This window comes from Mauremys reevesii, linkage group 8, assembly GCF_016161935.1.
Source record: "Mauremys reevesii isolate NIE-2019 linkage group 8, ASM1616193v1, whole genome shotgun sequence".
In the NCBI taxonomy this organism is placed as follows: domain Eukaryota; kingdom Metazoa; phylum Chordata; order Testudines; family Geoemydidae; genus Mauremys; species Mauremys reevesii.
In genome coordinates, this window is record NC_052630.1 from 50,422,833 (window position 1) to 50,448,848 (window position 26,016).

Sequence of the window (26,016 nt, forward strand, 5' to 3'; positions counted from 1 at the left end):
TGCTCTTCCCAGGACAAGTGGAGCCCTGGCAGTGCACCCCACCTCCATCCCACGAACATGACTCCAATCTGCTCTTGCTAGATCACCTCTAGGCTGAGCAGCAGGTTCAGCCTGCATAGCCCATTCTGCCCATAGCCTCTCTACTGACACTGCCAGCAAGTGGCTGGGTGGAGTTAGTAGCACCTGGAAAATCAGAGGGTGGTTAACTCACCCACCGGGGGAGAGCATCCGAGCTTGCTCGGTAATCAGAATGCAGGGAAGCTGCAGACCCACTGAGAATAAAAGCCAGACTCCAGCAGGCAGGAGAATCCCACTAGCCAAGAGCAGCCCGCGTGCACCAGCAGAGCACAGAGAATGCTGTAACCCTGTTCCCAGCCCCACACGGGGTGAAGCAGGGTGGGGAGAGGAGGGGACACAGCACTGTGAGCAGGAACTGGAGCTTGGTGCGTATACCATGCCTCCCCGATGCCCACGGTGGAAACAAACCGCCGCACTCCATGCCTGCTCCCAGTGGCAAGCCAGCAACGCAACAGCAGAGGGAGTTGCCGAGAGCACCGTGTCCCGGATCGATGAATATTCAGGGAGTTCGGAGGCATCACGCTGGGTCCTTGGGGACCTAAGTGCTCAACTAATGAGGTCCCCGCAGTCTTGGGCACCTCTGATTCTGCTGGAGTGCACGCACACGATATAACTGCCTTGCACCATCACTGCTGCTCCAAGCACACCGGCCTACAGGCTGGCTCATCAGTACACACCAGCTCAGAGTTTATAAACCTCTTTCCCCCGCTGAAGAGATGCATGGGAAAGGAAGGGGGGGAGGGAGAGGGGGAGCCGAAAAGGAGAAATAGAGCCAATGGGTTTTTTTTTAATTCCAGGTGCTTTACAAATTACTGTATTATTATTCCCTTCTCGCCAATGGGGAAACCGAGGCACACTGCAGGTAAATGATTTGCCAGCAGTCCTAGAGTGATTCTGTGGCTGAGTTGGAAATAGAACCCAAGTCTCCTGCCACCCAGTCATCAGAAATGCTGCCACTTCCAAGTGCTCAGGACCTTGGTTTTCCATCTCACCCAATGCAGGAAGCTAGGCATTCCCCGCCTTCTTTGCCTCTTCCCCCTTCCTGTCTTCCCTCTCCCATCCCTCACTGATTCATTAACTCATTAATGCCTCCAGAAGGGGTTGGAGGGGGGAGGAAGCGAAATGAGGCTCTCTCTGAGACCATGCAGAGCCTAGGGGCCTGGTCTGTATTAGGACACAAGCTGAGGTCTTCACCCAGTCCTCAGGCCAAATCCTGAGGCATTAGTGAGGCTCTACTCAACTTCTGTCAGAGCTTTGTCTGAGTGAAGTCGAAACCAGGTAACGGCCTCGAGGTGTGGCCCTTAGTCCGCTGTAAATGAAGAGTGGAAATGACGCGTTCCCATCGAGAGCTCCACGTCACACCTCCTGTGGGCACAGAGGGGAAACTGGGCCAAGAGAGGGGAAAGTGGGAAGGTGGGAGATTGTGGGGACAGGAGAAAACACCGGTGCAACCACACAGTGGGGAAGCAGGAGGGAGAATGCGCCAGAGCCGCCACCACGCAAAGAGGGGCAGGGAAAGGACAGCAAATGTGGCGGGGAATAGCACAGGAGCAGCCATGCAGCTTTGCACACGCGCACACACCCAGGATCAAAGCCCAGCTGCCTTCACAGTAAGCAGATATGTGCAGGTAGCAGGTAATAACTCGCTTCTTCCATTCTGTTAGTGCTTGTACTGAAGGAGACCCATCAACCGGTTACCCCAGGTCACCGCTCAACCCAGACATGGCCAATCGGATCCCTCTGTTCGACACCTACACGAGATGTCCCATGACCCACGGGAACTGGGAATGTATTTATTGACGGCCGATTGAGGCCCATTGTTCTGTTTGTGCCAGGGGGCACGGGGAGAGGCAGCCTGGCTGGCTGGCGGCAGGGGGCTAAGGTAACTAGGGAGGCTGGCAGGGCAGCCAAGCCTTACCTAAAGATCTTATCAGAAGGCTGCTCTCCCAGCACCAAGTCAAATCCACGCTGGAATATTGTATATGGCCACGGCCTGGAAGGAGAAAAGAAAATGATGTTTGTATTGCACTACACATACCAGGTCTGATCTCACATACACCCGTGAATATCAGAAGTGACCCCACTGGAGAGTCACACCAGGTTTATGCTGGTGTGAGACCAGTGTTACACTCTCTATATATCCAGGGATTGCTTCGCTGGTCAGTGGAATGCAGTCATTTCTAGAGCTGCTGTTTAGCAGTGCTCAGTAACACTAGGCAACCATTTAGGACAGAAAGCAGGGCCAGTGTTAGACTTGCTGCAGGGCAGAAACTAAAGAGTGGGCCCCACCCCACTGAAGCTGAAGCCAGAGCCACCTGGCATCCCTGTGTTCCCCACCCCCGAATGTTCCTCTGCACTCCTTAGGGGGGCATGCCCCACAGATTGAAAACCTCTGCTTTCATGTGATTTATTTCCACTTTTAGCGATTAAATGACTAATATTCGCATTACAATTACCCACAATGACTCTGCAGAGATGATGTAACTTAGCTTCGTGGGGGGCCCGTGGCGTGGGGCCCTGTGCAATTGCCCCGCTTGCCACCCCCCCCCAACATCAGCCCTGACAGGAAGTGAAGAAGACTAGCTCAGTTCATTGAATCTGAAGGAGAAATTCAGTGAGGCAGGAGGTAATGACTTAAACAGGGCCTGGGCCAGGACGATGGAGCAAACACTCCCACTTCCAAATGGTGTCTGGAGATTTCTCGAATCCTTGCCCTCTGTCGCACTGCCCCCTACCACCGTCCTGGGGCATTGGTTTGGCACCAACATTCAGGGAGGGTCCCACCTACTGCATCAGCAACACGGCGTCCTGCAGGATTCTGGGTTTCCTTTAGCTGTATCCCATCCCAGTACTGACCAGTGCTGATCCTGTTCTGATTTTGCAAGCAGTGCTGAGCAGGCAAACTCCTGCCCCTGCCTGGAGCCCTGCTGACTTTGTTTAATTACCTTAGCTGCTGCCTTCTTCTTGAATTTTAGCAAGCACGTATGTAAGCTTTAGCACCATGTAGCAAACTCCTGAAGAAACTTACCTCATCATATCCCCTCATAGTGTCTCCTCTGATGTCATACATGGTCGCCCCCCAGAGGAGAGAAAGCATGTAAGCAATGGAGGAAGGTGCTCCAGTTACAGCATAAGTGGCTTTAATTGAATCTCCTGCTCAGTTTGTCAGACACGTCCGCCAACTGCACTGCGCAGCTTGTTTTTCCAGAGCCTGCAGACGTCTAGGAAAGCTTTGGGGAAAATGGAGCTGTATTCGCCTGTTTTTAGAGAGGCTGGAGGAGTGAACGTTTTTCCCATGAACACTGTCTATGCAACTATGCAAGAAAGCCAGCTCTGAGTCTGGCCACAGGACTCAAATGCTGGGTCTGTCAAACTCTGGATAAGCCATAAAAGCAACATGAAAATCAGACAGTCCAGTAAAGAATGGTTACTTACCCCACAGTAAGTGTGGTCTTTCCCAATGCTGAGATCCCTTTGTAGGCACACATATGCCTCATGCACGTAAAATCAGAATTATATGACTAGCACATGTCCTGCATCTCCTCCTGCTCCCACATAAGGGCATAAAAGGCAGAGTGGCCCTGCCTCAGTACCCTTGCAATTCAAACCCCTGGCAGGAAAGGACTCCGAAAGCAGTGACGGAGGGCAGGTCGTGGTAGCCACGCTGAATACACATCTCAAAGAACCACAGTTCCTGTAGGATAAGGAACCATTCTTCTTCCATTGTGTGTCAGTGGGGATCCTACTGCAGTCGATGGGCGAGCAGCATCCCACCTGGATGGGGGGACTGAGGAGTACCAGCTGCACTGGTCAAACAGTGATGGAGATACTGGTCTCCCAAACCTCACCTCTGACATAGTTGCTAACTCCAAGGTGCAGCACTGGACAAAAGTCAGTGGGTTACTTTATGTCGCCACCCTGCAGATTTCTGACATCAGCACATTCCCGAAGCAGAAGACTGATACTAGAGCTCTGGTGGAGTGAGACTTGGTGTTCAGTAGGAGAGCCACATCAATCAGCTGGTAACACAATGAGATGCAATGGACAACACGGTGTAATATCCTCGGTGAATGGATGGCCTGTTCTCTAGAATACCTGGCTATGGCTACAAATAGATGGGGAGATAGCTTCAACAGTTTGGTCATGTCAATGTAATAAAGCAAAGCCCTGGACACATCCGGCGTGTATAGTTTCTTTTCTCCTAGAACCAGCTGTGGTTTCAGGAAAAAGACAGGCCAGCTTAACAATAGCTTCGAATGAAATTCTGCATTTACCTTAAGAATGGACTTCAGGTGAGGTCACTGTACCATCTTGCTCGTATGGAATGTCATAGGGGGCATTCAGCTCATAAGAATGGCCAGTGACCAGTGCCAGATGCTTCAGAAGGAAAGAACAGAACAGGGCAATTTCAAGTGATCCATCTCCTGTTGTTCAGTACCAGTTTTTGACAGATGGAGATTTAGGGACTCCCAGGGCATGGAGTTGCGTCCATGACCATCCTGGCTAATAGCCATTGATGGACCCGTCCTCCTTGAACTTATCTAATTCTTTTTTTAATCCAGTTATAGTCTTGGCTTTCACAACATCCCCTGGCACCAAGTTCCATAGGCTGACTCAGCACTGTGTGAATAAGTGTTTCCTTTTGTTTGTTGTAAACCTGCAGCCTATCAATTTCATTGGGTGACCCCTGGTTCTTGTGTTATGTGAAGAGGTAAATAACACTTCCTTATTCACTTTCTTCATACTGTTCATGATTTTACAGACCTTGACCATATCCCCCCCTTAGTTGTCTTTTTTCCAAGCTGAGCAGTCCCAGTCTTGGACACCTCCGTGGATTTTAACAGAGCTGAACACAAAGCCAACCTGTTTTCAGTGCAATAAGTAGTTAGGGATCTTCAATATCATGGCTTAAACCAAGTTCAGACCATGCCAGAGAGCCTCTTCCATTTAGAGGAATGCATCCTCCTGGTAGACATTTGCCTGCTGTGAACCAGGATTTCCTGGATCTGTAGGGAACAGCCCTACTGAACCAGCCAAGAGCAATGCTTTCAGGTGCTGCAACTCTAGGCTTGGATGGAGCATTGGGCTGTACTGCTGCGAGATCAGATGGAGGTGGCTGGGAGCTGGAGCGGAGACTGAACCAATGTGTGTAACAAGTTTGTCAGACAGAACTCCCTCAGCCAACATAAGGCTACAAGACTGACGATGGCCCTGTCTCCAGATCTTGACGATCACCACTGGAAGCAACAGAAAGGCATACAGCAGACCTCTGCTCCACTGTAGAGGGAAAGAATCCAATAACAATCCTGGGTTCTGTCCTGCCCTGGAGCAAAAGTCCTTAGATTTGGTGCTGTCCTTGATGGCAAACAACTCTATTGTGAGGGGTCCACAATGGCAGGATATCAGTCCTATCACAAATCTGTGCAAGGACTACGCAGGGTTGGTCTGCTCAGGAAATCTGCCAGGTTGTCGCTGACTCCTGGTGATGGGCCATTGGAGTTATCCCATTCTGACCATACCAGAATTTGACAGCCTCCATGCAAAGGGGCAAGGAGTCCGGGCTCCCTTGTTTGCATATGCAGTGCATGGCTGTCACATTGGCTGTGACATTTTTCACTGTCAAGTTCCAGAGGACAGGCAGGAATGCCACACAGGTCGTATAATGGCTCTGAGCTCCAGGACAGTCATACCTACCTCCCTGTCATCTAGGGACTAGGCCCCTTGTGTCTGTAGATGGTCCAAATGAGCTCCCCAGCCTGTCCATGACACATACGTGATCAGGGTCTTTGTTGAAGCAAGGACTGAGGAGAACATCCCTCTCCTCACTTCTGTGAGATCCAACCTCCAATCCAGCTTTGCAATGACACACGAGGCACTGAAACCTTCTTGTCTAGTCATCATCTTGCTGGGGGAACAAACTGATCTGAGCCAGAGCTGGAGGGACTGAAAAGTCTGGCAAGTGGCACCACATGTGTGAATGCCAATACGTGGCCTAATGCTGCAAGTCATACACACTTGTACATCACACCTGCTCCACTCCTATGCCTTTTCATGAAAAAAGACGGTTACTCACCTGTAGTAACTGGTGTTCTTCGAGATGTGTTGCTCCAATCCATTCCAGTTAGTGGCGCCGCCATGGCGCTGAATATATATCCCAGCCGGCCCGTCCGCTCCTCAGTTCCTTCCCGACAGTGGGGAAGGAGGGGAATGGATTGAGCAACACATCTCCAAGAACACCAGTTACTACAGGTGAGTAACCGTCTTTTCTTCTTCGAGTGATTGCTCCAATGCATTCCAGTTAGGTGATTCCCAAGCCTTACCTAGGCGGTGGGGTCGGAGTGAGACGTGGCAGAGTGCAGTGAAGGCTGCATCGTCTCTTGATTGTTGCACCAACGCATAGTGTGCCGCGAAGGTGTGTACGGAGGACCAGGTGGCTGCCCTGCATATCTCCTGGAGCGGAATATGGGCCAGGAAGGCAGCCGAAGAGGCCTGAGCTCTGGTAGAGTGGGCCGTCAGTCGAGGCGGTGGTACTCGAGCGAGATCGTAACACGCCCGGATACAAGCCGTCACCAAATCCTCTGTGAGCGATATAGAAGGCGAGAGCCCCAGGAGTGAAGCCGCTGCTCCGAGAGGAGGCGTGTGGCCTCGGGTAGAACACAGGGAGGAAGATGTCCTGGTTTATATGGAAGCGGGAGGAAGGCCGGATGCGGTCGGAGCTGGACCTTGTCCGTGTGGAAGACCGTATAAGGAGGACCGACCGTCAAGGCACTGAGCTCGAGACCGATGTTATCGCGACAAGGAAGGCCGTCTTCCACGAGAGATGGAGCAAGGAGCAAGATGCCAGAGGCTCAAACGGTGGACCCATGAGCTTGGCCAACACCAGGTTTAAGTCCCAGACCGTGTCGGGTGTCGGACGGTGGAAACATGCGGTCTAACCCCTGAGGAAGCGGGAGACCATATGGTTGGAAAATATGGAGCGTCCCTCAACCGGGACGAAACGACGCAGATAAAGATGCCAGGTGAACCCTTAAGGAGGAGACCGCGAGGCCCTGCTCCTTAAGAGACCACAGGTAGTCCAGGATAACCGGAATAGGGACGAAAGGGGTTGTGGCCTTTCTGGTCGCACCAAATAGCGGCGTTTCCATTTTGCTAGATAGGTGGACCGTTGACGGTTTCCTGCTCTCCGTCAGGACCCGCTGAACAGCCCGCGAGCAGGATTGCTCGGCGCAAGTCAACCAGTCAGGTACCAGGCTGTAAGATGCAGGAGCGGAGGTCCGGGTGGCGGAGCCGGCAAGTCTTGTGTGATAAGGTCCGCCACAACGGGAGAGGAATGGGTTCTCGGACGGACAGCTCGAGCAGCAGGGTGAACCAATGTTGCCTCGCCAGGCCGGAGCAATCAGGATGAGACGGCCCTTGTCCCTCCGGCTTTAGGAGCACCCGATGAACGAGTGGGAACGGAGGGAAGGCGAAAGGAGGTGATCCTTCCATGAGCACAGGAACGCGTCCGACAGGGACCCGTCCTGGAAGGAGCAGAACCGGCGCACTTCCTGTTGATCTCCGACGCAAAGAGGTCTAGTTGGGGAAATCCCCACCTTCGAAGATCGTATGCAGCACGTCCGGCGAATGGACCACTCGTGTGCGAGGAAGGATCTGCTGAGGCGATCGGCTATTGTGTTCTGAGTGCCCGGAAGAAACGACGCTTGGAGGTGAATGGAGCGGCTATGCAAAAGTCCCACAGGCGGCGCTTCCGTGCAAAGCAGGGAGGAGCGTGCCCGCCCTGCTTGTTGACATAGAACATCGCGGATGTATTGTCCGTCATCACGGTGACACAGCGCCGCGGAGATGGGCCTCGAAGGCCTGACCGCCCGCCCCGAGCTCCCGTACATTGATGTGTAGGGCGAGCCCGAGGGGACCAGGTGCCTTGCGTGTGAACATCGCCTAGGTGCGCTCCCAACCCATGTCCGAGGCATCTGTGGTCAAGGTAATGGAGGGACACGGCGGAAAGGTACCCTGCACAGACTACCTGAGGGATCAGCCACCAATTGAGGGTGTCGAGAGTGGCCTCGGGACTGTGACAATCAAGTCCATGGGGTCGCGATGTGGACGGTACACAGAGGCCAGCCACGCCTGGGTGGGCGAAGGTGCAACCGGGCATAAGTTGTCACAAAGTGCACGACGCCATGTGGCCCAGGAGGCGAAGACAGGACTGGGCTGTCGTCGTGGGAAAGGCTTGGAGCCCGTGATGCAAGCCGCGAGAGTCAGGTACCGATTGGGCGGAAGATAGGCCCTGGCCAACTGGGAATCCAGGACGCCCGATAAACTCCACCCTTTGAGCTGGAGTTAGGGCAGACTTGTTGATGAGCAGACCGAGCTCCAAACAGCGACAGGATATCGGTCACTTGGTGTGCTACCAGCTGACGTGATGGATCAACCAATGGATACCCACCACCGCCATACACTTTGTGAACACTCGGGCGGTGGAGAGGCCGAAGGGCAGCACCGCGAACTGGTAATGTCTGTCGCTCACCATGAAGCGGAGGATAAATTGCGACATGGAAATAGGCGTCGCATGTCGAGGGCGGCAAACCAGTCTCGGATCCAGGAGGGAATAATAGTCCCCAGGGATACCATGCGGAATTTGAGTTTTATCAGGTACCGTTGAGCTTCGGAGGTCCAGGATGGGACGGAGGCCTCCTTTGGCTTTGGGGATGAGGAAATAATGGGAATAGAAACCCTTGCCAGGCACCTCCTCTATGGCACCCAAGGTCAGGAGAGTCTCGATCTCTTGTTGAAGGACCTGCTCGTGAGCAGGGTCCCTGAAGAGGGATCGGGAGGGCGGGTGCGAAGGAGGGGGCGAAATAAAGCGGAGGCGGTACCCTGACTGGACCGTAGACAGGACCCAGCTGTCCGATGTTAAACTGGCCCATGCGAAATAAGAGAGGCGGTTCGAAAACAAAGGTAGGATCCGATGGAGAGACTGAAGAGGCGTCCCATCAAAACGCCTGCTTAGGCCCTTGGGGGGCCTTAGCGGACGACTGGGACTGAGTGCGCCTATTGCCTGATGGTCGGCGGCGTGTAAGGTTGTTCCGACGGCTGTTATACGGTCGGGATCTGGCGTGGGTGAACGGCCGGGTGGCTGTCTACGGAAGGGTTGCCGCTGATCCCCAGAGTCCGGATGGCGGTTTGTATACGGGCGTCCGTCTTCTCTGAGAAAAGGCCGTCGCTTCAAACGGCAAGTCCTGCAGAGAGTACTGTACCTCCGGGGCCAAGGTGGAGGATTGGAGCCAGGAAATCCTCCGCATAGTGACGCCAGAGGCGAGAGTGCGGGCTCCTGAGTCTGCTGAATCGAGCGCTGCCTGGATGGAGCCTCGAGGAGGGCGGTGAACTCCTGACGCGAGGACGCCGGGACAAGATCTGCAAACTTGGAGAGGAGAGCAGCATTTCGTAAGTGTATCGGGCCAGCAATGCCGATTGATTGGCTATGCGTAGCTGCAGGCCTCCAGCCGAGTAGATCTTCCGACCTAAGAGGTCCATACGCGTCTGCCTTGGACTTAGGTCGCCGTTGACCGTTGCGCTCGATCATTTACCGACTGGGGACGAGGAGTCTGGAGTCGGGTGAGTATACAAATACCGTATCCTGTAGGGGAACCGAGTATTTGCGCTCCACTCCCTGCCCGGAGAGTACAGGCGCGGCGCCTGCCAGATGGTATTGGCATTACGCTGAATTGTCCGAATAAAGGAGCGCCACCGGACTGGAGCCTCTGACCCGATAACGTTGGTAACGGGTCGTTCTCAACTACCTCTGCAATCGGAGGTTAATGGATTGCAGGTCCTGGTGCGCTTTTAAGTCTATGGGTGGCGGGTCCGCTGTTGACGAGCCCGCGACCGCTCGTCCGGAGATGAGGCCGACGACAGGCCCTGGCCCGTAGGCTCTGGAGGTGGTTCGTCCACCAATGGGGCAGGGACCTCACGGCTGGCTGCACAAGCTCCTGTTGTAGGTGATGGTGGGGCCCTACTAACAGTCGCTCAGAACCCGGAGGTCGAGTGGGCAAGGGTGCTGTGCCCAAGGGACCCAGAAACCCCACTGCTGTGGGCCGGCTGGACCTGGGGTATCCGCTCTGAGGCCCGCTGCACTTCCACCCTGGGACACGACCGATGCTTGGCGTGACCACTGGGGCTGGCGGAACGGGCCATGTCTGTTGTCCCGGTACCGAGCATGAACGAACTAACGGTGCCTGGACGGCGACCTGCTGCGGCTTCTGTATCGGGAAGCACTGCGGTCGTGGCGCCTGAGTAGCTGCGGTCCCGTCGCCTGAGTGGCTGCGGTCTCGGTGCCGAGAGGCGGTGCCGAAGGACTGCGACCTGTCTCTAGAGGCCGACAGATGGGGAGCGGTGGCGAGGTGTTGATCGGGTCGCCGAGATGGTGATTGCTGCGCGAGCGGACCGGCTGAAGACCGTGATCGCCGGTGCCTGGGCGCTGCATCATGGCTGGCTTCCAGGCTCGGAGCCTCTGTCAGCGCAATAAGCTCCCGCGCCTTAGAGTAAGTCTCTGGCGTAGTCGGGAGTTCCAGCTCTACCTCAGGCGGTGCCGGGGAGCAGGGGGTGGCCGGGCTCAACGGCTCTTCTGGTGCCGGAGCTGCCGGATCTATGCACTGAGCGTGCACCACCGGAGCCACGGAGTTGACAGTGGCTGGGCAATCGGTCCCGAGTCGGGGCGCCGCCGTTGGCGCCTTCTTTTGCGCCGGGGACGGACGCCCGAGGAGGTCCGGCTGCGCCCGTGCTGCGCGCCGAGCCCTGATTTCGTGCCGCGGGGTGGTGCCCCATCAGGATCTGCTTGAGCCTGAGTCTCGCTCTTCCTGGTCCGCGGTTTAAAGGCAGCACAAATTGGACACTTGTCCGCGATTCCCAGACAGCGGAGGCAGGAATCGTCGGGCATCAAGAAACCCGGTGTCTGGCGGGGAAAAAGGAAGGAGGACCCCTCCTAATTCCTTAACTACTATTCTAACTAACCAACTATGAACTAACTAATAACTATATACAAGAAAACCGGAGAAACTGCTAGGGGTGTGGAGGACTAACAGAGCACTCCACAGTTCCAGCTAACCGTCACGGGCGGGAAGAAGGAACTGAGGAGCGGACGGGCCGGCTGGGATATATATTCAGCGCCATGGCGGCGCCACTGCTAGGGTAAAACCTAACTGGAATGCATTGGAGCAATCACTCGAAGAAGAACTTGGAGCATGCAGGACAAGAGACAGAGCTATTCAAACATATCTGATCTCCCACACATCAGGGGCATGCACATCTAAAATGGGATCCACATTGATGCATACTTGAAAGAGAGCACCAGTTAAAATATGTTGCCATCCATCTTAGTTGGAGACACACTGTCAGGTCAAAAACCCAAACAGCCCTGTGCAATAGTGGGCTGAGTTGACAGAGGCATCAGTATCAAGGGATTTCATAGTTTACAGCTGTGGAATGACTGCACCTGGAATACTGCATCCATTTCTGGGCAGGAAGATATTGACAAGTTGGAAGGAATTCAGAGAACAGCAGGAAAAAATAATAAGGGATGGCAGGGACTGATTAGGAGGAACAATTAAAAAGAGTTAGTCAGGTGTAGCTTGGCTAAATGACAATAAGGGAAAACATGATAGCAGCACACAGATTGAGAGCAGGTGTAACACAAGCATGAAGCAGAATTATTTAGGGTAGCTGAAGCAGCTAAAAGAAGCACACAAAAAGGGAAAATCTAGCTTGAACATACAGAAATAGGTTCTTTTAGACTCTGAAATAGTCTCCCAAGGGAAGCAGCAGAGCTCTCATTTGGGGTATTAAAAGTGGCTTGATCAAAAATGTGCCACAAAGAGCATTCTGGCCTTGAGAGAAAGATGGGCTCAATCTCCCACTTGCTTAGTAAAGAATGTGGCTTGATGCTCAAATGCTCAGGGTGGTGACGTGTCACTAATGAAACATGGCACCGCCACCAGTACCAAGGACAAGACGGAGTCACTGGCCAACCCACTACTCCCAGACCTGCAGAACTCTATGGATGGTTTCCAGTATCACCAACCTGAACAGAAGGCGCACGGTCAACTCATAGACTCATATACTCATAGGTCAGAAGGGACCATTATGATCATCTAGTCTGACCTCCTGCACAATGCAGGACACAGAATCTCACCCACTCACTCCTGCAACAAACCCCTAACCTATGTCTGAGTTACTGAAGTCCTCAAATCGTGGTTTGAAGACCTCAAGCTGCAGAGAATCCTCCAGCAAGTGACCCATGCCCCATGCTGCAGAGAAAGGCGAAAAACCTTCCATCAAGCCCAGCCTCTCAGTGCCCTCGCTGTACAAGATGGCTCACTCCATTTGCTGAAGCAGAATGAAGCCATGGAGGGGCTGCAATGCTTGTTTGCTTCACTGATTGTACTCTGAACTCCTGTTGCCGGGTGCTCCATGGATGCCCACCTATCTTCTCCACTTCCCACAAAATAAACCCAGCCTCCGGAACACTTGTCTCACCAGCACTGAAGAGACTCAGCAGCATGGTGGTGTGGTGGTAGATTTCTCATGGTGGTATATCTGTCTTTAAGATGCTGGTAGAAGAAGCTTAAGTTGACTTCAGTGGCCTTTGGAGAGATACCAGAGTGGCCACCTGCCTTTCCCACCCCCCTGAGAACACCATCCAGTGAGAGAGGTGAACTCAAACCTGGAGAGAGATATTGATGTCTCTCTGAATGCAGCCCAGGGTGACAAAGGCAGGAAAATATTTTCCAATTGGTGCTAAATTATTGCGATGCAGAAGACAATCCTAGCAATTTTCTTTGCAGGTATTTACAGCTCTATTACACAAGAACCTTAATTTCTAATCTGAAGTTATTTTAGCAACAACAAAAAATTTCTGATTGTAAGATTGTACGTCTGCCTAGTTTCTCTACCAGGATTCAAATATGATTTTTGTCAAGTCGGCGAGAACTGGAGGATGCCATTCATCCCACAGATTGGACTGGCTCGAATAAAGCAAGCTTTAGAACTAAACTCGTACATTCTTGCATGTCTCATAGACACCTTGAATATACTGCTGTCTATGAGCCTTTCAATACTCCTGCAAATGCGTTTTATTCTTGTCTCTCAGGAGTGCATCAGATGGCGAACAAAAGGGGAGATACAGTATTGTTCCATACAGACACAGGCAGGGAAATCATTATAAGAATGGCTTTTTCCCCCGTCAGTGAATTTAGTGCTGGTGAAAGGTGCCGGATCGACAGCCTTGGAGCCTGGACTCCTCTGTTTAGCCACAGACCAGGATCAGACTGGTCAGATGCACTGCAGACTTCCCCATGCTGCACAGCCAATGGACCCTGATGATGGGGAGAACTGGAAGGCTTAGTTTATCATCAGTAAATGCTGGTAAATGTCTATTTCACCGTGTCCCTCTTCCTCTCCTCCTTGCAGGGAAGAACTGATGACTTCCTCCTCCTTTGATAGCCTGGAGGTTCTCTTAGACTCCTTTGGACTGGTTCGGGACTGCTCCAAGGACAACGGGGGCTGCAGCAAGAATTTCCACTGCAGCTTGGACCGCAAATTGGACTCCTCCAGAACTTGTCTTGTCTGCTGTATGTGACAAGAAATGTGCGGGAGAGCAGCTAAGAGCTTCCCATAATGCCTTGGGAGGAAACCAACACATCACTGAACAAGGTGCTGCTTTTCAGAATGTTCTGAATAAGCAGGCAAAAAGGTTGCATTACAACTTTACTGTAGCTCTCCACACACACAAACCAACAAAAAAAAATTCCCATCGATAATAATCAAAATTTACAGATAGGAAAATGCTGCTGGAGAACTTATTAGAGTTTGATTTAAGGATATTTACTTTGTATATTTTGATATGTGATGCCGACAACTTGTGTTTTAATGGTTATAAAGCTTTCACTTCTTGAATTTCAACATCGTCTCTCAAATAACTATGGTCTAACATGCCCTATAATTTCTGGCAACTGAGAAAATTGAAATGGATGCAAAAAAGAAAAGGGCTGCCAAGTGATGTTCTACCTATACATCTTGTGCAACTGTGGAAAAAAAATTTAAATCAATGAAAACTGAAAAAAGTGCTGAAAATAAACCAATATTATCCATCAAAATTATTTTTTTAAAGAAACAGAATTCTGCCAAGCCTAAGTATGGTCAATTCAAGAAGTACAAAGGTAATTCACTGTCCAGGGGCTCATTGAGTATTTCAGTGCAGAATTTCCCAACCAAGGCTGAATAAAGTGATTGTTCATGTGACACTGGTAAATATTTTTCTAATGCCCATTGTCCAAGTAAGCAATTGCTGGAGTTTCCAGAGGGATCCTGTGGGATGGTGAACGGGGTCCACATGCCTGCAACTGGGAGGGGAGGACAAGGTCCAAGTGATCCTCTCTCACCATTAAGATGGGGCCAATCCTGCAAAAAAAAGTTTTAGCACCCTCCAGTGCAGTTAATAACTTTAAATAACTAGGCGGCCTGGGATTTTTGAAGGAGCCTATGGGGTGAGTGCTCAACTCCCGTGGAATTTGAGTGGGTTATGGGCATTATACCCCCGTAAGCGCCTGTGAAAATGTCAACCCTAGTGAATACATTAATCAACAAACCATCCTTATTCTTGATTGCTCTTGGCCTTCCACGCAGCTCGTGCTGTCTCACTTGGCAACACGCCCATCAGCTCCATGCTCCCACAGACTGAGAGGGCTGCCAGGTGACGTTCTACCTGCTGACATGGCATTTTATACAAGGGAGGGTCAGGGTTAAGCAAGGGCCAAGCCGGGGGCCAGATTCTCAGCCATGCCAGCGTTTGGCACCACTGAGATCAATGGAGCCACTCTCAGAAGAGTCCACGGCACAACTGAGTGCCAAATGGGCATCCTGCTCCATTACATCACTTGTAAAGGTCCTGGTGATTCAGTGGGGCAGGATCAGGGGGATTGTTTAGTGGGTTGCTGTCCCTGCTCCTGCACTTGTCCCTAGTGCAGCTGTGATGTGTTAAACAGGACGATGCTCTTGAGTATCAAGGGGAGGAGTCCAGATCAGGTAGTGCCTGCTCTGGGCAGCTTGCGCAGCACTGTCTCTCTCCAAGAAGGCTGCTGCTGGACACAGGAGAACATCAAGTGGTGGCGCTGTGGCCTGGCAGAGGTCTTGGGAGGTGCTGCAGGGAAAACGCCAACTTGGAACATGAGGAGTAGAGGGAGGTGGGGTTGAGGAGAACAGAGAAGCCTGGCTTGGGTGCTTAGCAGCAGCTGGAGGGGCACCCCACAGGTTCTAAAGCGGAGTCCGCTTCAATGCTGCCTGGACTATGCCGCACATGTTCAATAAGGCTCCTTCCTGGCTGGGTTTTGTTTTTCTTTTGGCTTCTGAAATAAGTAATGGAGGGGACTTCAACTCTCTGTGCCTCTCTCACCTCTTCCGTCATTGTCTTTTCCCCCCTGTTGTTTTGCTGCTTTGTTTCGTTCCCTCTTTCTCTCCCCTTTAGCGTCTCGCTCTTTCCCGCTTTCATGATTGCTGCCGGCTCCTCGCTGCTATATTTTTGTTGCTCTTGGCAAGTGTTTCGGTTGCACGGTCTTTAGAGCTCACAAAAGAAACAAGGGCTGATCAGAAACAGCTCAGTGTCTGATCAAACTGGATTAACTGTGCTTGAAATGACCTCATCTCTCGCTATCAATCACTGCGTTCGGGTGCAAACTTGAAAGTGAGGGACTAGCAGGGCTGCCGTGAAGCAGACAAAGTATGCCAGCTATTGGGCAAGCTGCTACTTCAAAGCTCTGCCAATGCCCCTCAATTCTGCCCGTCAGCACTCCCTGCAAATCCAGTCTGGACTGCCATTCACGCCTAGCTATAACGACAATGGCTCAAAATCAGGGCTTGGTGGGAACCTCCCAAACCGATTCCACTTGCAAAAAAAATCCTGGTCTCCACCCCTATGCTATGCCTGGTGCCGTAACCTGCTGTCCCACATCAGTGCACATTTTCTATGGTCAGTTGTTCCAAGGAATGTTTTTTTTATCTGCAGGCACCTTTACCCTTCATTCTTTAAGTCCTGGCTTCTTCTCTCTCCTGCCAGCCCAAGAGTCCGGATGGGGTGAAGGGGTTACAGCATGGACAGGGGAGTGAGCTCAAGGAACATGCTCGTGATAATGAAGCATCTATTGTAGCTACCCGCAGGGAACCTGGAGGGAAGACTGTGGGTTTCCAGGAGGGGAGGCACCAGGCAGTCAGTCTGTTTGCGGGTGGCTAGGAATATTAAGCTGCAGTTGGATAAGCTCTGCGTTAAGCTCTGCAAATAGCTGGTTTAATAAAGAGCCTCGTCAGTTTACTCAGAATGGAGTCCTCTCAGGCTGTCACCCAGCACGTGGCACAAGGCAGGCGTAAGAGCTGAACTGTGTACATACCTCCCAACATTTCAAGTGCTAGCATGGGACACCACACCACTGAGGTTTGACCCATCCACTCCTCCGCAAACAGAGACAAAGGGACAGCTGGGCCAAACCTGAGTGGTGCTGCAACCCCGTGAGCCACATCACAACACCACTGGGTTTGGGGGAGTCCATTAAATGCAGGGGCACGGGCCCCTTTCACCTACCCTCCCAAGGTGTCTCTGACTGCGCGAAATGTTCCACTACAGCCAGAACAGGGGGGTTGGTGGGGTCAAAGCAGGACAGTCCCATGAACCCCGGGACGGTTGGGAGGTCTGCGTGTATACACTCACCTCTCCTTAATTTTCCAATCAGAAGCTAAGCACAATGAGTAGTCCAGGTACAAACTATCTCCCTGTCACTCTGTTTGGGCTGAAAAGGAAGGTGCCCTATGGGAACCTTCTGAGAGTCATCCACAGAACACACCTTATTTAACCCCCCAAGATGAAGAAAGGATTTGGGGCCTGCTCTCTAGCCTGGAGTAGAAATAGAAGCTCTTCTTTTCCTCTGTTTATAAGATGGGGTGCCCCATGCAGCAGAAGAGGCTCCTGCCAAAACTCACATCTCAGAAGCTGCCTTGAGGTTTTGGCACAAATTTCCCTGCCGACATGGGAGCACATGTGGCGAATTAACACGAGTCAAAAAAAGTGGAACCTCGATTTCATGAAAACATTTCAAAATCAGTGTCCTGCAGTGTTAAGATTTCAATATTTTACACAAATCGAAAATGTCCAACAGCCAGTGGGCAGGCAGGAATGCAGTGTGCTGTGATTTGGAGAGTAGCGGCTGCACCTCAGCTAGCACCAGGAAGAGAGAGGAAAGGGCGACATGACTAAACATTTGAAAGACCAGATTCAAGTGGGGTTCAATAGATCCACCAATTTCCCACCGGCCTGCTGGTGCTCACAGCTCCCATTAGATCAGCCTTTGTATTCCTTCTAAGGCCTCTACCTCTTCGGTGCTGTTTCTACTTGGGCCGACCTTTTACTATCTGTGGCTTGGCTTTTTGCTTCACTTCTTTTTCTCCCCCATCCCCCTGCTATGCTTCCCAGCCAGCTCTTTATTAAAAATGCTAACGCAGACACTTTCTCCCTGGGATGCCCATGGATCTGAAAGGAGGACTTGGGGGAGGGAGGGAGGAATGGAAGGACAGAGAGAGGAGGAGGCAGCCGGGCAGTTTGGTGCACAGCGGATCTGAAAGTCGGAGAAGCTTTTCATCTGGCTGTACTTCAATCTCACAAAGCCGAGGCGCGCAGCGGGGGATGGAAAGAGGCAGATTAAAAAAAAAAAGAGAGAATTTAAACAGGGAAAGTGCTGCCCTTGTAACTTCATCCAGATGCCTGCATCCCCAGCCCCTCTTCTGTTTGCAGCCTTGCCAGGGCTTCGCTTGGTTTGGAAGTTGTGTGTTGGGATGTGGGAGGAAGCAGGGGGTCGGGAGGAGGGGATGTGGACGGAAGAAAGGAAGGAGGAAGAGGAAAAGGAAGGGGAAAGGGAGGAATAATGGAGGGAGGAATCAGAGAGGGGAACACGTGCATCTTGTTATGCCACTTAAGTCATTGAAACTGAGCACTGGGAGTGTTGCAGATCCTCAGGAGGGCGGGAGAGCGAGGGGCAGGTACTGGGGCCAAGGAGTTGAAAAGGATGGGCTGATTCTGGGAGATCTGTGGCTTTTCTCCAACCTCATGGCTTCCTGCCTCTCCCATCCCCACTTGGCTCAGGTCTGTCCTTAGTCAGCACCCCCTCCCGAGCCCCATCCACATCACCCAAGGGAATTCTTCATCCAGGGAGGAGGAGTCTCCCAGAGGTGACGCTCAGGCATCTCAGGGTGTTCCTGGCAGGACAGAGATGGGAAACAGCTTCACTAGTTAATTGCCTCCCTCTACCAAACAGCTGTGCCAGTCCCTTATGCTCACGCCCCCTATGGCTGCTGCTCTGCTGCTCTGGAAGCGGTTCTAGCTGCGGTCCCGGCTCCCAGGGCCAGTCTGTGATAAATGAGATCTGCACACACAGATCTGCAGAAGGAGGCTGGGCTAGCCTGGGCACAGAGTCAAAGACACACGCCAGCGGGGCCCTTCCCAAAAGAGGCATTAGATGCTTCCTGTTGAGGAACGACAGACGTGACTCCTCTGGCCACTCCTGCAACCCCCAGAAGCGCAATCCCTCCAGCACCTAGTGCGCTTCCTCTCCAGAATAACAGGGGAGGCCAGGCAAAGCTCAGCAAACTCAGAGATGCCTCCCTTGTCTGCTTCTGCAGCCAGCACCATGTATTATGCCTGCCAGCCTCGTCCAGTGCTGGTGCAGATGTTGTCTGCTATACCTCCCGGCCAGGCACTGAAAGCACAAGCTGTGCCCATCTGCTTTACACAGCTCATACACCAATGGCACTTGCCCGCCTCCCAGGCCTGGCTGCTGACATCTGCAGCACCCGTCTGTCTTGCCCAAACACCACAGTCCACCTTGCCCACCTGCCTTGCTTAGCATTGGCATACAATGCTCCTGGTCCTGGGGAAGTTACTCTTCAGTAATTCTGTTTGCTGCAGCCCTCTCTCCTTCCGTCCTGCACAGCCACAACAATTACAGCCAGCTGTGTGGCTCAGCCTACCAGAGCACGGAGGAGAACTCTCTCTCAATCAAGTCTAGTATACAAGTGCCAATCCACCTATTCCCTTTCCAATCAGAGATTTCCAGAGCAAAGTAACAGATATTAATATTAGAGGGAAAAAGTCCAAGCAGCACTCCCTGAGGAGAGAAAGGACAGATGCAGGACGGGAGAGGAGAGGACAATGACAAACAGAATTACCAGGCTGTCACTTTTCCTTCTTGTATGTCCCTCTTCTCCTGTGCTGCCTAGCAATAGACATTACAGACCGCGGCTGTCACAAGCAATGAGCCAGCCTTATTTTATCAGGGTGCTTGGAGCACCCAGCAGTCAACAAATGTCAGCAGACAAGGACAGAGCCAACTGGTAGCATCATGTGAAAATGTGAGATGACCAGGTAGCTGCTTGCAGAAAGAGAGGTTGCCATACCACCCACAGGATACCACTCAATAATTTTGGATGTAACCAGGCTAACAGGCAAAAGTCTTCAATCCACTGTGGTTTTGTTGACCTTCTGCCCCCGTTGCAGCCTTCAAAACAAATGAACTGTTGACTTTTCTAAAGCTACCAGTGGGGAGAGACACAAAGCAGCAGAGCTTGCTTGACAGCCAGAGAGAGACACTGTCTCACTGGAAGGAAGACAGAGTGAGAGCACATCACAACTCAACCTAGGCAAAGCAATAGGTTCATTACAAATTCATTCCTAGAATAAACTCAGGGAGAGCTGAGGAACTGACCTGTCTTAAAAAAGACAAACACAATTGTAGGTTAGGGGAGAGAGTCAGTGAATTGAGGTTCCTCTACATTAGAGAAGGGGGAGAGGGAAATAATTCCCTGCCCCAATCCCACAAGAATGCAAGCATTCCCTGAGTGCCGGGCTCAAAGGTTCATGAGCCAGAACAGGGAAACTCTGCTGATTGGCTGAAGGAAACCATTCCATAGGTTAGTCCACTTACTAACAAATCACCAGAATAACATCAGAGTGCAAGACGCCGCCACCTGCCAGAGACCAGAGTAACTTGGCAAATTAAGCTACACACGTGGAAACCTCACTTTGCACTGGTGGAGTGCGCCTACGTTAGTGAAGTGACGGTGGTACATATTTATTAGAACACAGACATACCCAAAGCCATTCAGGTATTTCAAACCTACTTCGATCCATGCACAGATGTCACTGGGGAAAGGTACAGAACTCAGCTGCCAGATGGGACTGCTGACCATTATGTTACAGACCTACATAATAAAAAGGAAGATGTGTGAATGTGAACAGTTAATAAATGGGCTAATTAGATCCAGATTTATCTGTGATAGACCTTAGAACTAAATCAAACCACAGTTATTGCATGAAGATGACTTGTCTTGCAAGGAGCAGGACTAATGAAAACTGTGCTTCCCAAACGAAAGTGTTGACATGCAGTGGAAGAACTGAAGTGCATCTAATTAAAAATGCATATCAAGATGTAAAGACAGATTGCAAGGATAAACAAACAGCAGAAAACAGATGTGTGCTTGGGTTGAAGAACAAGGTGCAAAAGCAGATGATCAAATGCTTATGCAGTTTACAGTATCTGCTCAACATGATGAAAAAGCTATTCTTTAAAAGAACTTGATCGTGTTAAGAGGATTGGGGCAGCATTAATGGTATACACTTCACGTTGATATGGATCCCAGTGCGGCACCAAAAATGCATGCTACACTTAATATCCCATTGCCACTGAGCAATAAAGTTCAAAGCTGAACTTCATTAGATGGTAAAATTAGATGTGACTATAGACACCAACTTATTGAGTCAATGCTATGGTCATCACAATAAAAAAAAATCAAACCTGTTAGACATATACAAATCTAAAAGATTAGAATAGGGTCCAAATGCAAGCACTGCCCTATAAGAATGATTGCGGAGGTCAAATCTAGTCTTCAAAATGCAAGATTATTTTCAGTTTGGGATGCAAGATACGGGATCTAGCAAGCCCCACTTAGTACAGAAAGTTCAAAATTCTGTATCTTTAATATCCCTTTTGGTAGCTATGTACCAAAGCACCGTGGTCCCAGATCTGCGAGGATCTGTATGGAGTGGAAGCAATTGTTGATGATCAGCTGATTCGGGGTGAAAGTGAGCAACAACACAATGATAGCCTGTATTTCTGCAAAGCGCATCAAAGAGCTTAATCTGAAAAGCAACAAATGCCAGATCGGGTTGAATGAGATTAGTAACGTAGGCCAGATATTCAGTGACAAAGGAGTTCCGTTGAAGCCAAGAAAAGTGGAAGCAGTTGTACAAATGGATAGACCCAAAAATGCATCCTTGTTTAGATATTTCAGGGGCATGTTAACATCCCTTAGCAAATTCATCCCCAAATTGTCACGTGTAGTTGTGATAGAAGCACTTACTGATTATATGTATTGTGATAGCACCAAGGAGTTCCAGTCACAGACACCACTCTGCTAAGCACTGTACAGATACAGAACAAAAAGCTGGTCCTTGCCTCCAAGAACTTGTCACACAAGTAAGGCTGCTTGAAGACAGTACAGTAGCAATGGCATGATTTGCAAGAGAAGCAAATGGAAGCTTCTGTATGTCAGGTTAACCAGATCCGGAGATCTCAGTCAACACAAGTTCACGTGTTGGCTGTCTTTCTGAAAGATGATCCCATAGTAGAACATGCCTCCAAAACCACAACAGAGCGATGCTCCACTTGAAAAAAAATGCTGAGGGTTGTGAGTTGTTTCATGTTTATAACCAGACATTGGATGAGGTAGAAACTGACCATAAAGCACACAATAAACACAAACACACTCATAAAGAACTGCAGGAACTACTGAGCAGGGCAGCATCTAGACTTCTGAAACGATCATAAAACTGCAAAAGCACTTATTAAATGTGAAGTTCAGCCCTAGTAACTTCTTAGGGTACGTCCATACTACCCGCCCGGATCGGCGGGTAGCAATCGACTTCTCGGAGTTCGATATATCGCATCTCATCTAGACGCGATATATCAAACTCCAAACGCGCTCCCGTCGACTCCGGAACTCCACCACTGCGAACGGCAGTGGCAGAGTCGACGGGGGAGCCGCGGACGTCGATCCCGCGCCGTGAGGACGGGTAAGTAGTTCGAACTAAGGTAGTTCGACTTCAGCTACGCTATTCACTTAGCTGAAGTTGCGTACCTTAGTTCGACCCCTCCCCCAGTGTAGACCAGGCCTAAGAAAGGACATGCTTTCAAGAGCTCCTATAAACTATGAAAGCCAGGAGCTGCAGGAAGAAGAGCTGGAATTAAATACCATGCAACTACCAACTTCCAAATAAAATTTGATGAGTTCAAGGAACAAACACACAATGACACCAGTCTTACAACAGCTTGAGAGAGTAATTCTAGATGGATGGCTGATGGAAAAAGCTCAGATACTTTCAAGCATACACCTTATTGGGACTTAGAGATGAGTGGAGGGATTTTCAAATTCACCTAACTGATTTAGGGATACAAATCCCATTGAAAGACTAAGGGAAATGTTGGGATTCTGCACAAAGGGTACAATGCCATAATACCACACAGTATGATGTTGGAAATACTAAGTGTAATCTACCGTGCCCATTTAGGTATTGAGAGGTGTAAGAACAGAGCCCAAGAGGTCCTATTGTGGCCAGGCATGAATGCTGCCATTGAAGGTATCCAAGTGCGAAATCTGCAAGAAACGCAAGAAGCAGAACACAAATGAACCACTGAAGCCAGATGAGATTCCTGATGGCCATGGGGCTAGGGATAGTGCAAATCTATGTGAATTAAACAGGACAGAGTCCCGCTCACTAGCAGACTACTCGTCTTTTTTAAAGAACTGAGCTGTTGCACAACACATCGAGTAGGCATATAACACCATACCGTAAAGTGCAGTTTGCTCACCATGGGATTCCAGAAGCCCGGGAGCACCCATGGAAAAAAAAATAGTGGGTGCTGAGCACCCACTGGTGGGTCCCTCCCCCCGCAGTGCCTCCCACCACTGGTGGGCCCCGCCGATCAGTTCCGCGCCCTCCCCCCAAGCGCCTTCCGCCCGCCAAGGATTAGCTGTTCAGCAGCGTGTAGGAGGCGCTGGGGGGAAGGGAAAGGAGGGGGCTGGAAGTGGCAGAGCAGGGTGACGTCGGAGGGGACTTCCCCCAGATGCCAGGGAGTGGAAGAGACAGGACTAGCCCCTTCCGGCTTCTGGGACACTGCTCTGCAGAGTGGTGGGCTGGTGGCTGCCTGAGAGAGCCTGGCTGGATAGGTGGCTTCTGTTCCCCACCTTGGCTCAGGTGCTGGGGACCAGGGATGAGCAAGTCAGAGACCCCCTCCCCCCAGCATGTTTCCGGCTCGCTCAGCCACGGTCCCTGGCAGCTGAGCTCAGGCAGGGAGCAGAAGAGGAGAGGAGAGGGGAAATGAGGAGCGGGGAGAGCATGGTGGCCCCAGGCTGATTGGGGGTTGGCCAAGGGGGACACGTGACCTCCCCTTTGGATCGTGCCCCCCCCAGTATGGGGAAGTACCAGTTGACTATGGGGCACCCTTGGGGGAAGGGGCAGAATGGGGCAGGAAGAGGCAGGGCTGGGGTGAGGCTTGGGGGAAGGGGTGGAGAGGTGGCAGGGCCTGAGATGGAGCAGGGATCAAGCAACCCGCAGAAATCAGGAAGTCGGTGCCTATGTCCAGATGGGTTCGCTACGCATAACAGACCACTCAGCTATTCTCTTTGATGCGTTAGTTCAAGCACATCATGTCAAACCTTTTGCATGTACAGGGGCAGCAGACAGTGAAAACAGCAAAACACTTGGCAAATAAAAGCCCTGGGAATTCATCCACAGTTAGCACTGTTGCAACACTCCTCACAATACTTCATTAGTATCACCCATTCGGAGAGTGACGGACAGAAGGCTCTTCTGGGTGTTCCAGGGAGATGGAGCTGAATCTCAGGAACAACTTTTAGTCCGCGATGGGAGGGGCTGATTCTGAGCGCGTTTCAGTTCAGTGCCTCAGAGACAAAAGCTTGGTAGGGAGGATGAAATTTGCCTGCTGGCTCTCAGTGGAATTCTCTCCTCTCAAAGCACAGAGCTCTGAACTGGCTTTGGGGTCTCTGCAGCAACAGATTTTTCCTTTCTACCCTTCCTCTTCCCTGCGTCATCCATAGTTTTATCCAGTTACCAGATTTCTTCATCTTTTCTTTCCTCTTATGTACAGCAGCGGTTAAGGCAAGAAGAGGTCAGTGAAATGACAGAAGTAGAATTGAGAATGGGGCTTGAGGTTTCAGTCCTACTTCCAGGCCAGAAGGCAAAAGAAAAAGAGAAAGCAAATGGATGTTATATACACACGCGTGGCACATGCCCTGATGGACTGATCGTTGGCTCTTTGCTTCTCATAAGTGGAGCCATCACACGGCTGGTCATTGCTGTTGTGAGAAGAAAGTTGGATGGCAATAGACTTTTACCAATGTGGTACAGAATCTTGTTAAGTCCCACACCTCATATATAAGTCACTGGACGTACTGGCATGGAAGACGTCTACCACCAATGCCTAGGTGTTTTTCAATGGCTCGCAGGGTGAGGCTGGGTGTATGGGAGAGCTCGAGTTTTGACCTATATGTTAAGGATCAAATTTTAAGAATGGGTCCTTGCCAGAAGGTTGTCTTCTTGTTATAAGTGGATGGGAAGCTTCCACCTTGAGTAATTACAGTGTCTCACCTGGAAGAGTGGCTGACCATGTGCTATTTGCACCACTAGATCTCAGCACAATCTAAACCAGGGTCATGTATCAGAAAAGAACAAGCTCCCCGTTAGGAGGGTCTAGAGTGAATCCCTTCCTGTTTTCTACATTAAACACCACATCTCTATTTAGCCACACTCCCTTCCCCATGCTCCTGCAGCTGCTCTGCTTTCAGTTTAATTGCTAAATTGGTTTTAAAATGAAAGAATCAGAGACAAGTTTGGAGATAGCTTCGGCAGCCCTCTCCCTGGGCCCCAGTTCAAAGGAATCTCTGCTCACGGCCAGGGAAGAGAACAGCAGACTTAATACGCTCTCTCTGCAATCCTCTGGCATGTAACGGCACAGCAGGGGTTGCTGGGAAACGAAGTCTTTGATGATCTTCTCTTCCCGCTGTGAAGACTAATGACTTTAAAGAGGGCACCCTGCCAAGGATGGGGCTTCCATGGAAAATCTTACGGCAGTGTAATTAGACAAGAGGAGCAAAGTTTTGCTAACTTACCAAAAAAAAACCAAAACGCCCCTCCCCTAAAAAACCTCAACTACACTTCTAGGGCAAACAATTATAAAAGAGGGTCTCCGGCAGAGCTGCCAAGGAGAAATTCCTGCAAGTCTGGAGCAGCCAGTGTTCCAGAGCTTTGTGCTCTGCATTTCCAACAGCTCGGTGCAATGTCCTTGCAGACAGGAGAGTAGACTCAGGAAACCAGGCTTCTCTTCCTGGCTCTGCCACTACCCTGCTGACCTTGGGCAAGTCACGTCACCTCTTTGTGTTGTTTGCCCTCCCACCCTTTATCCACTTCGTCTATTTTGGAAGCTCTGCCAGGCAGGACTGTCTCTAATGATGTGTCTGCACCGTGTCTATCACAACAGGGCTACTGGAACACAAATAATTAATAACGTCATGAAAAGTTATCGGTCCCTCCGCTTTAAGCTGCCCCATGCTTAAAATGATCGATATTAAATTCAGGACCAATTAAGGGAGATTACAAAGTCTGCCTGGGAATTTACTGCTGCCCTCAGAAGAGGGGAGGGAGGGGAAAAGAGAACCACAATGAAAATTGAACCCTGTCTCTCACTTTCAGAGGTGTCTCATCAGCACATGAGTGCTTGGCATTAGGATCTGGATTATGCACCTCGGAACAAAGCTAACTTGAGTCAAACAAGA

At 50.9% G+C, this 26,016-nt stretch overlaps 1 protein-coding gene across 9 annotated transcripts in view; it reads right to left on the reverse strand.

Annotated features, from left to right (window-relative positions):
- The window catches only part of ASTN1 (astrotactin 1), a 218,813-nt gene that overhangs the window by 60,812 nt on the left and 131,985 nt on the right, over window positions 1–26,016 (reverse strand). For all 9 annotated transcript variants that reach the window (XR_005583687.1, XM_039484739.1, XM_039484745.1 and 6 more), the window contains one exon: window positions 1,997–2,071. Coding sequence is in view for 8 of the 9 variants with exons in the window: in XM_039484739.1 (XP_039340673.1) it covers window positions 1,997–2,071 (75 nt within the window). In the remaining variant the exon portion in view is untranslated. The remainder of the gene's footprint in view (window positions 1–1,996; window positions 2,072–26,016) is intronic.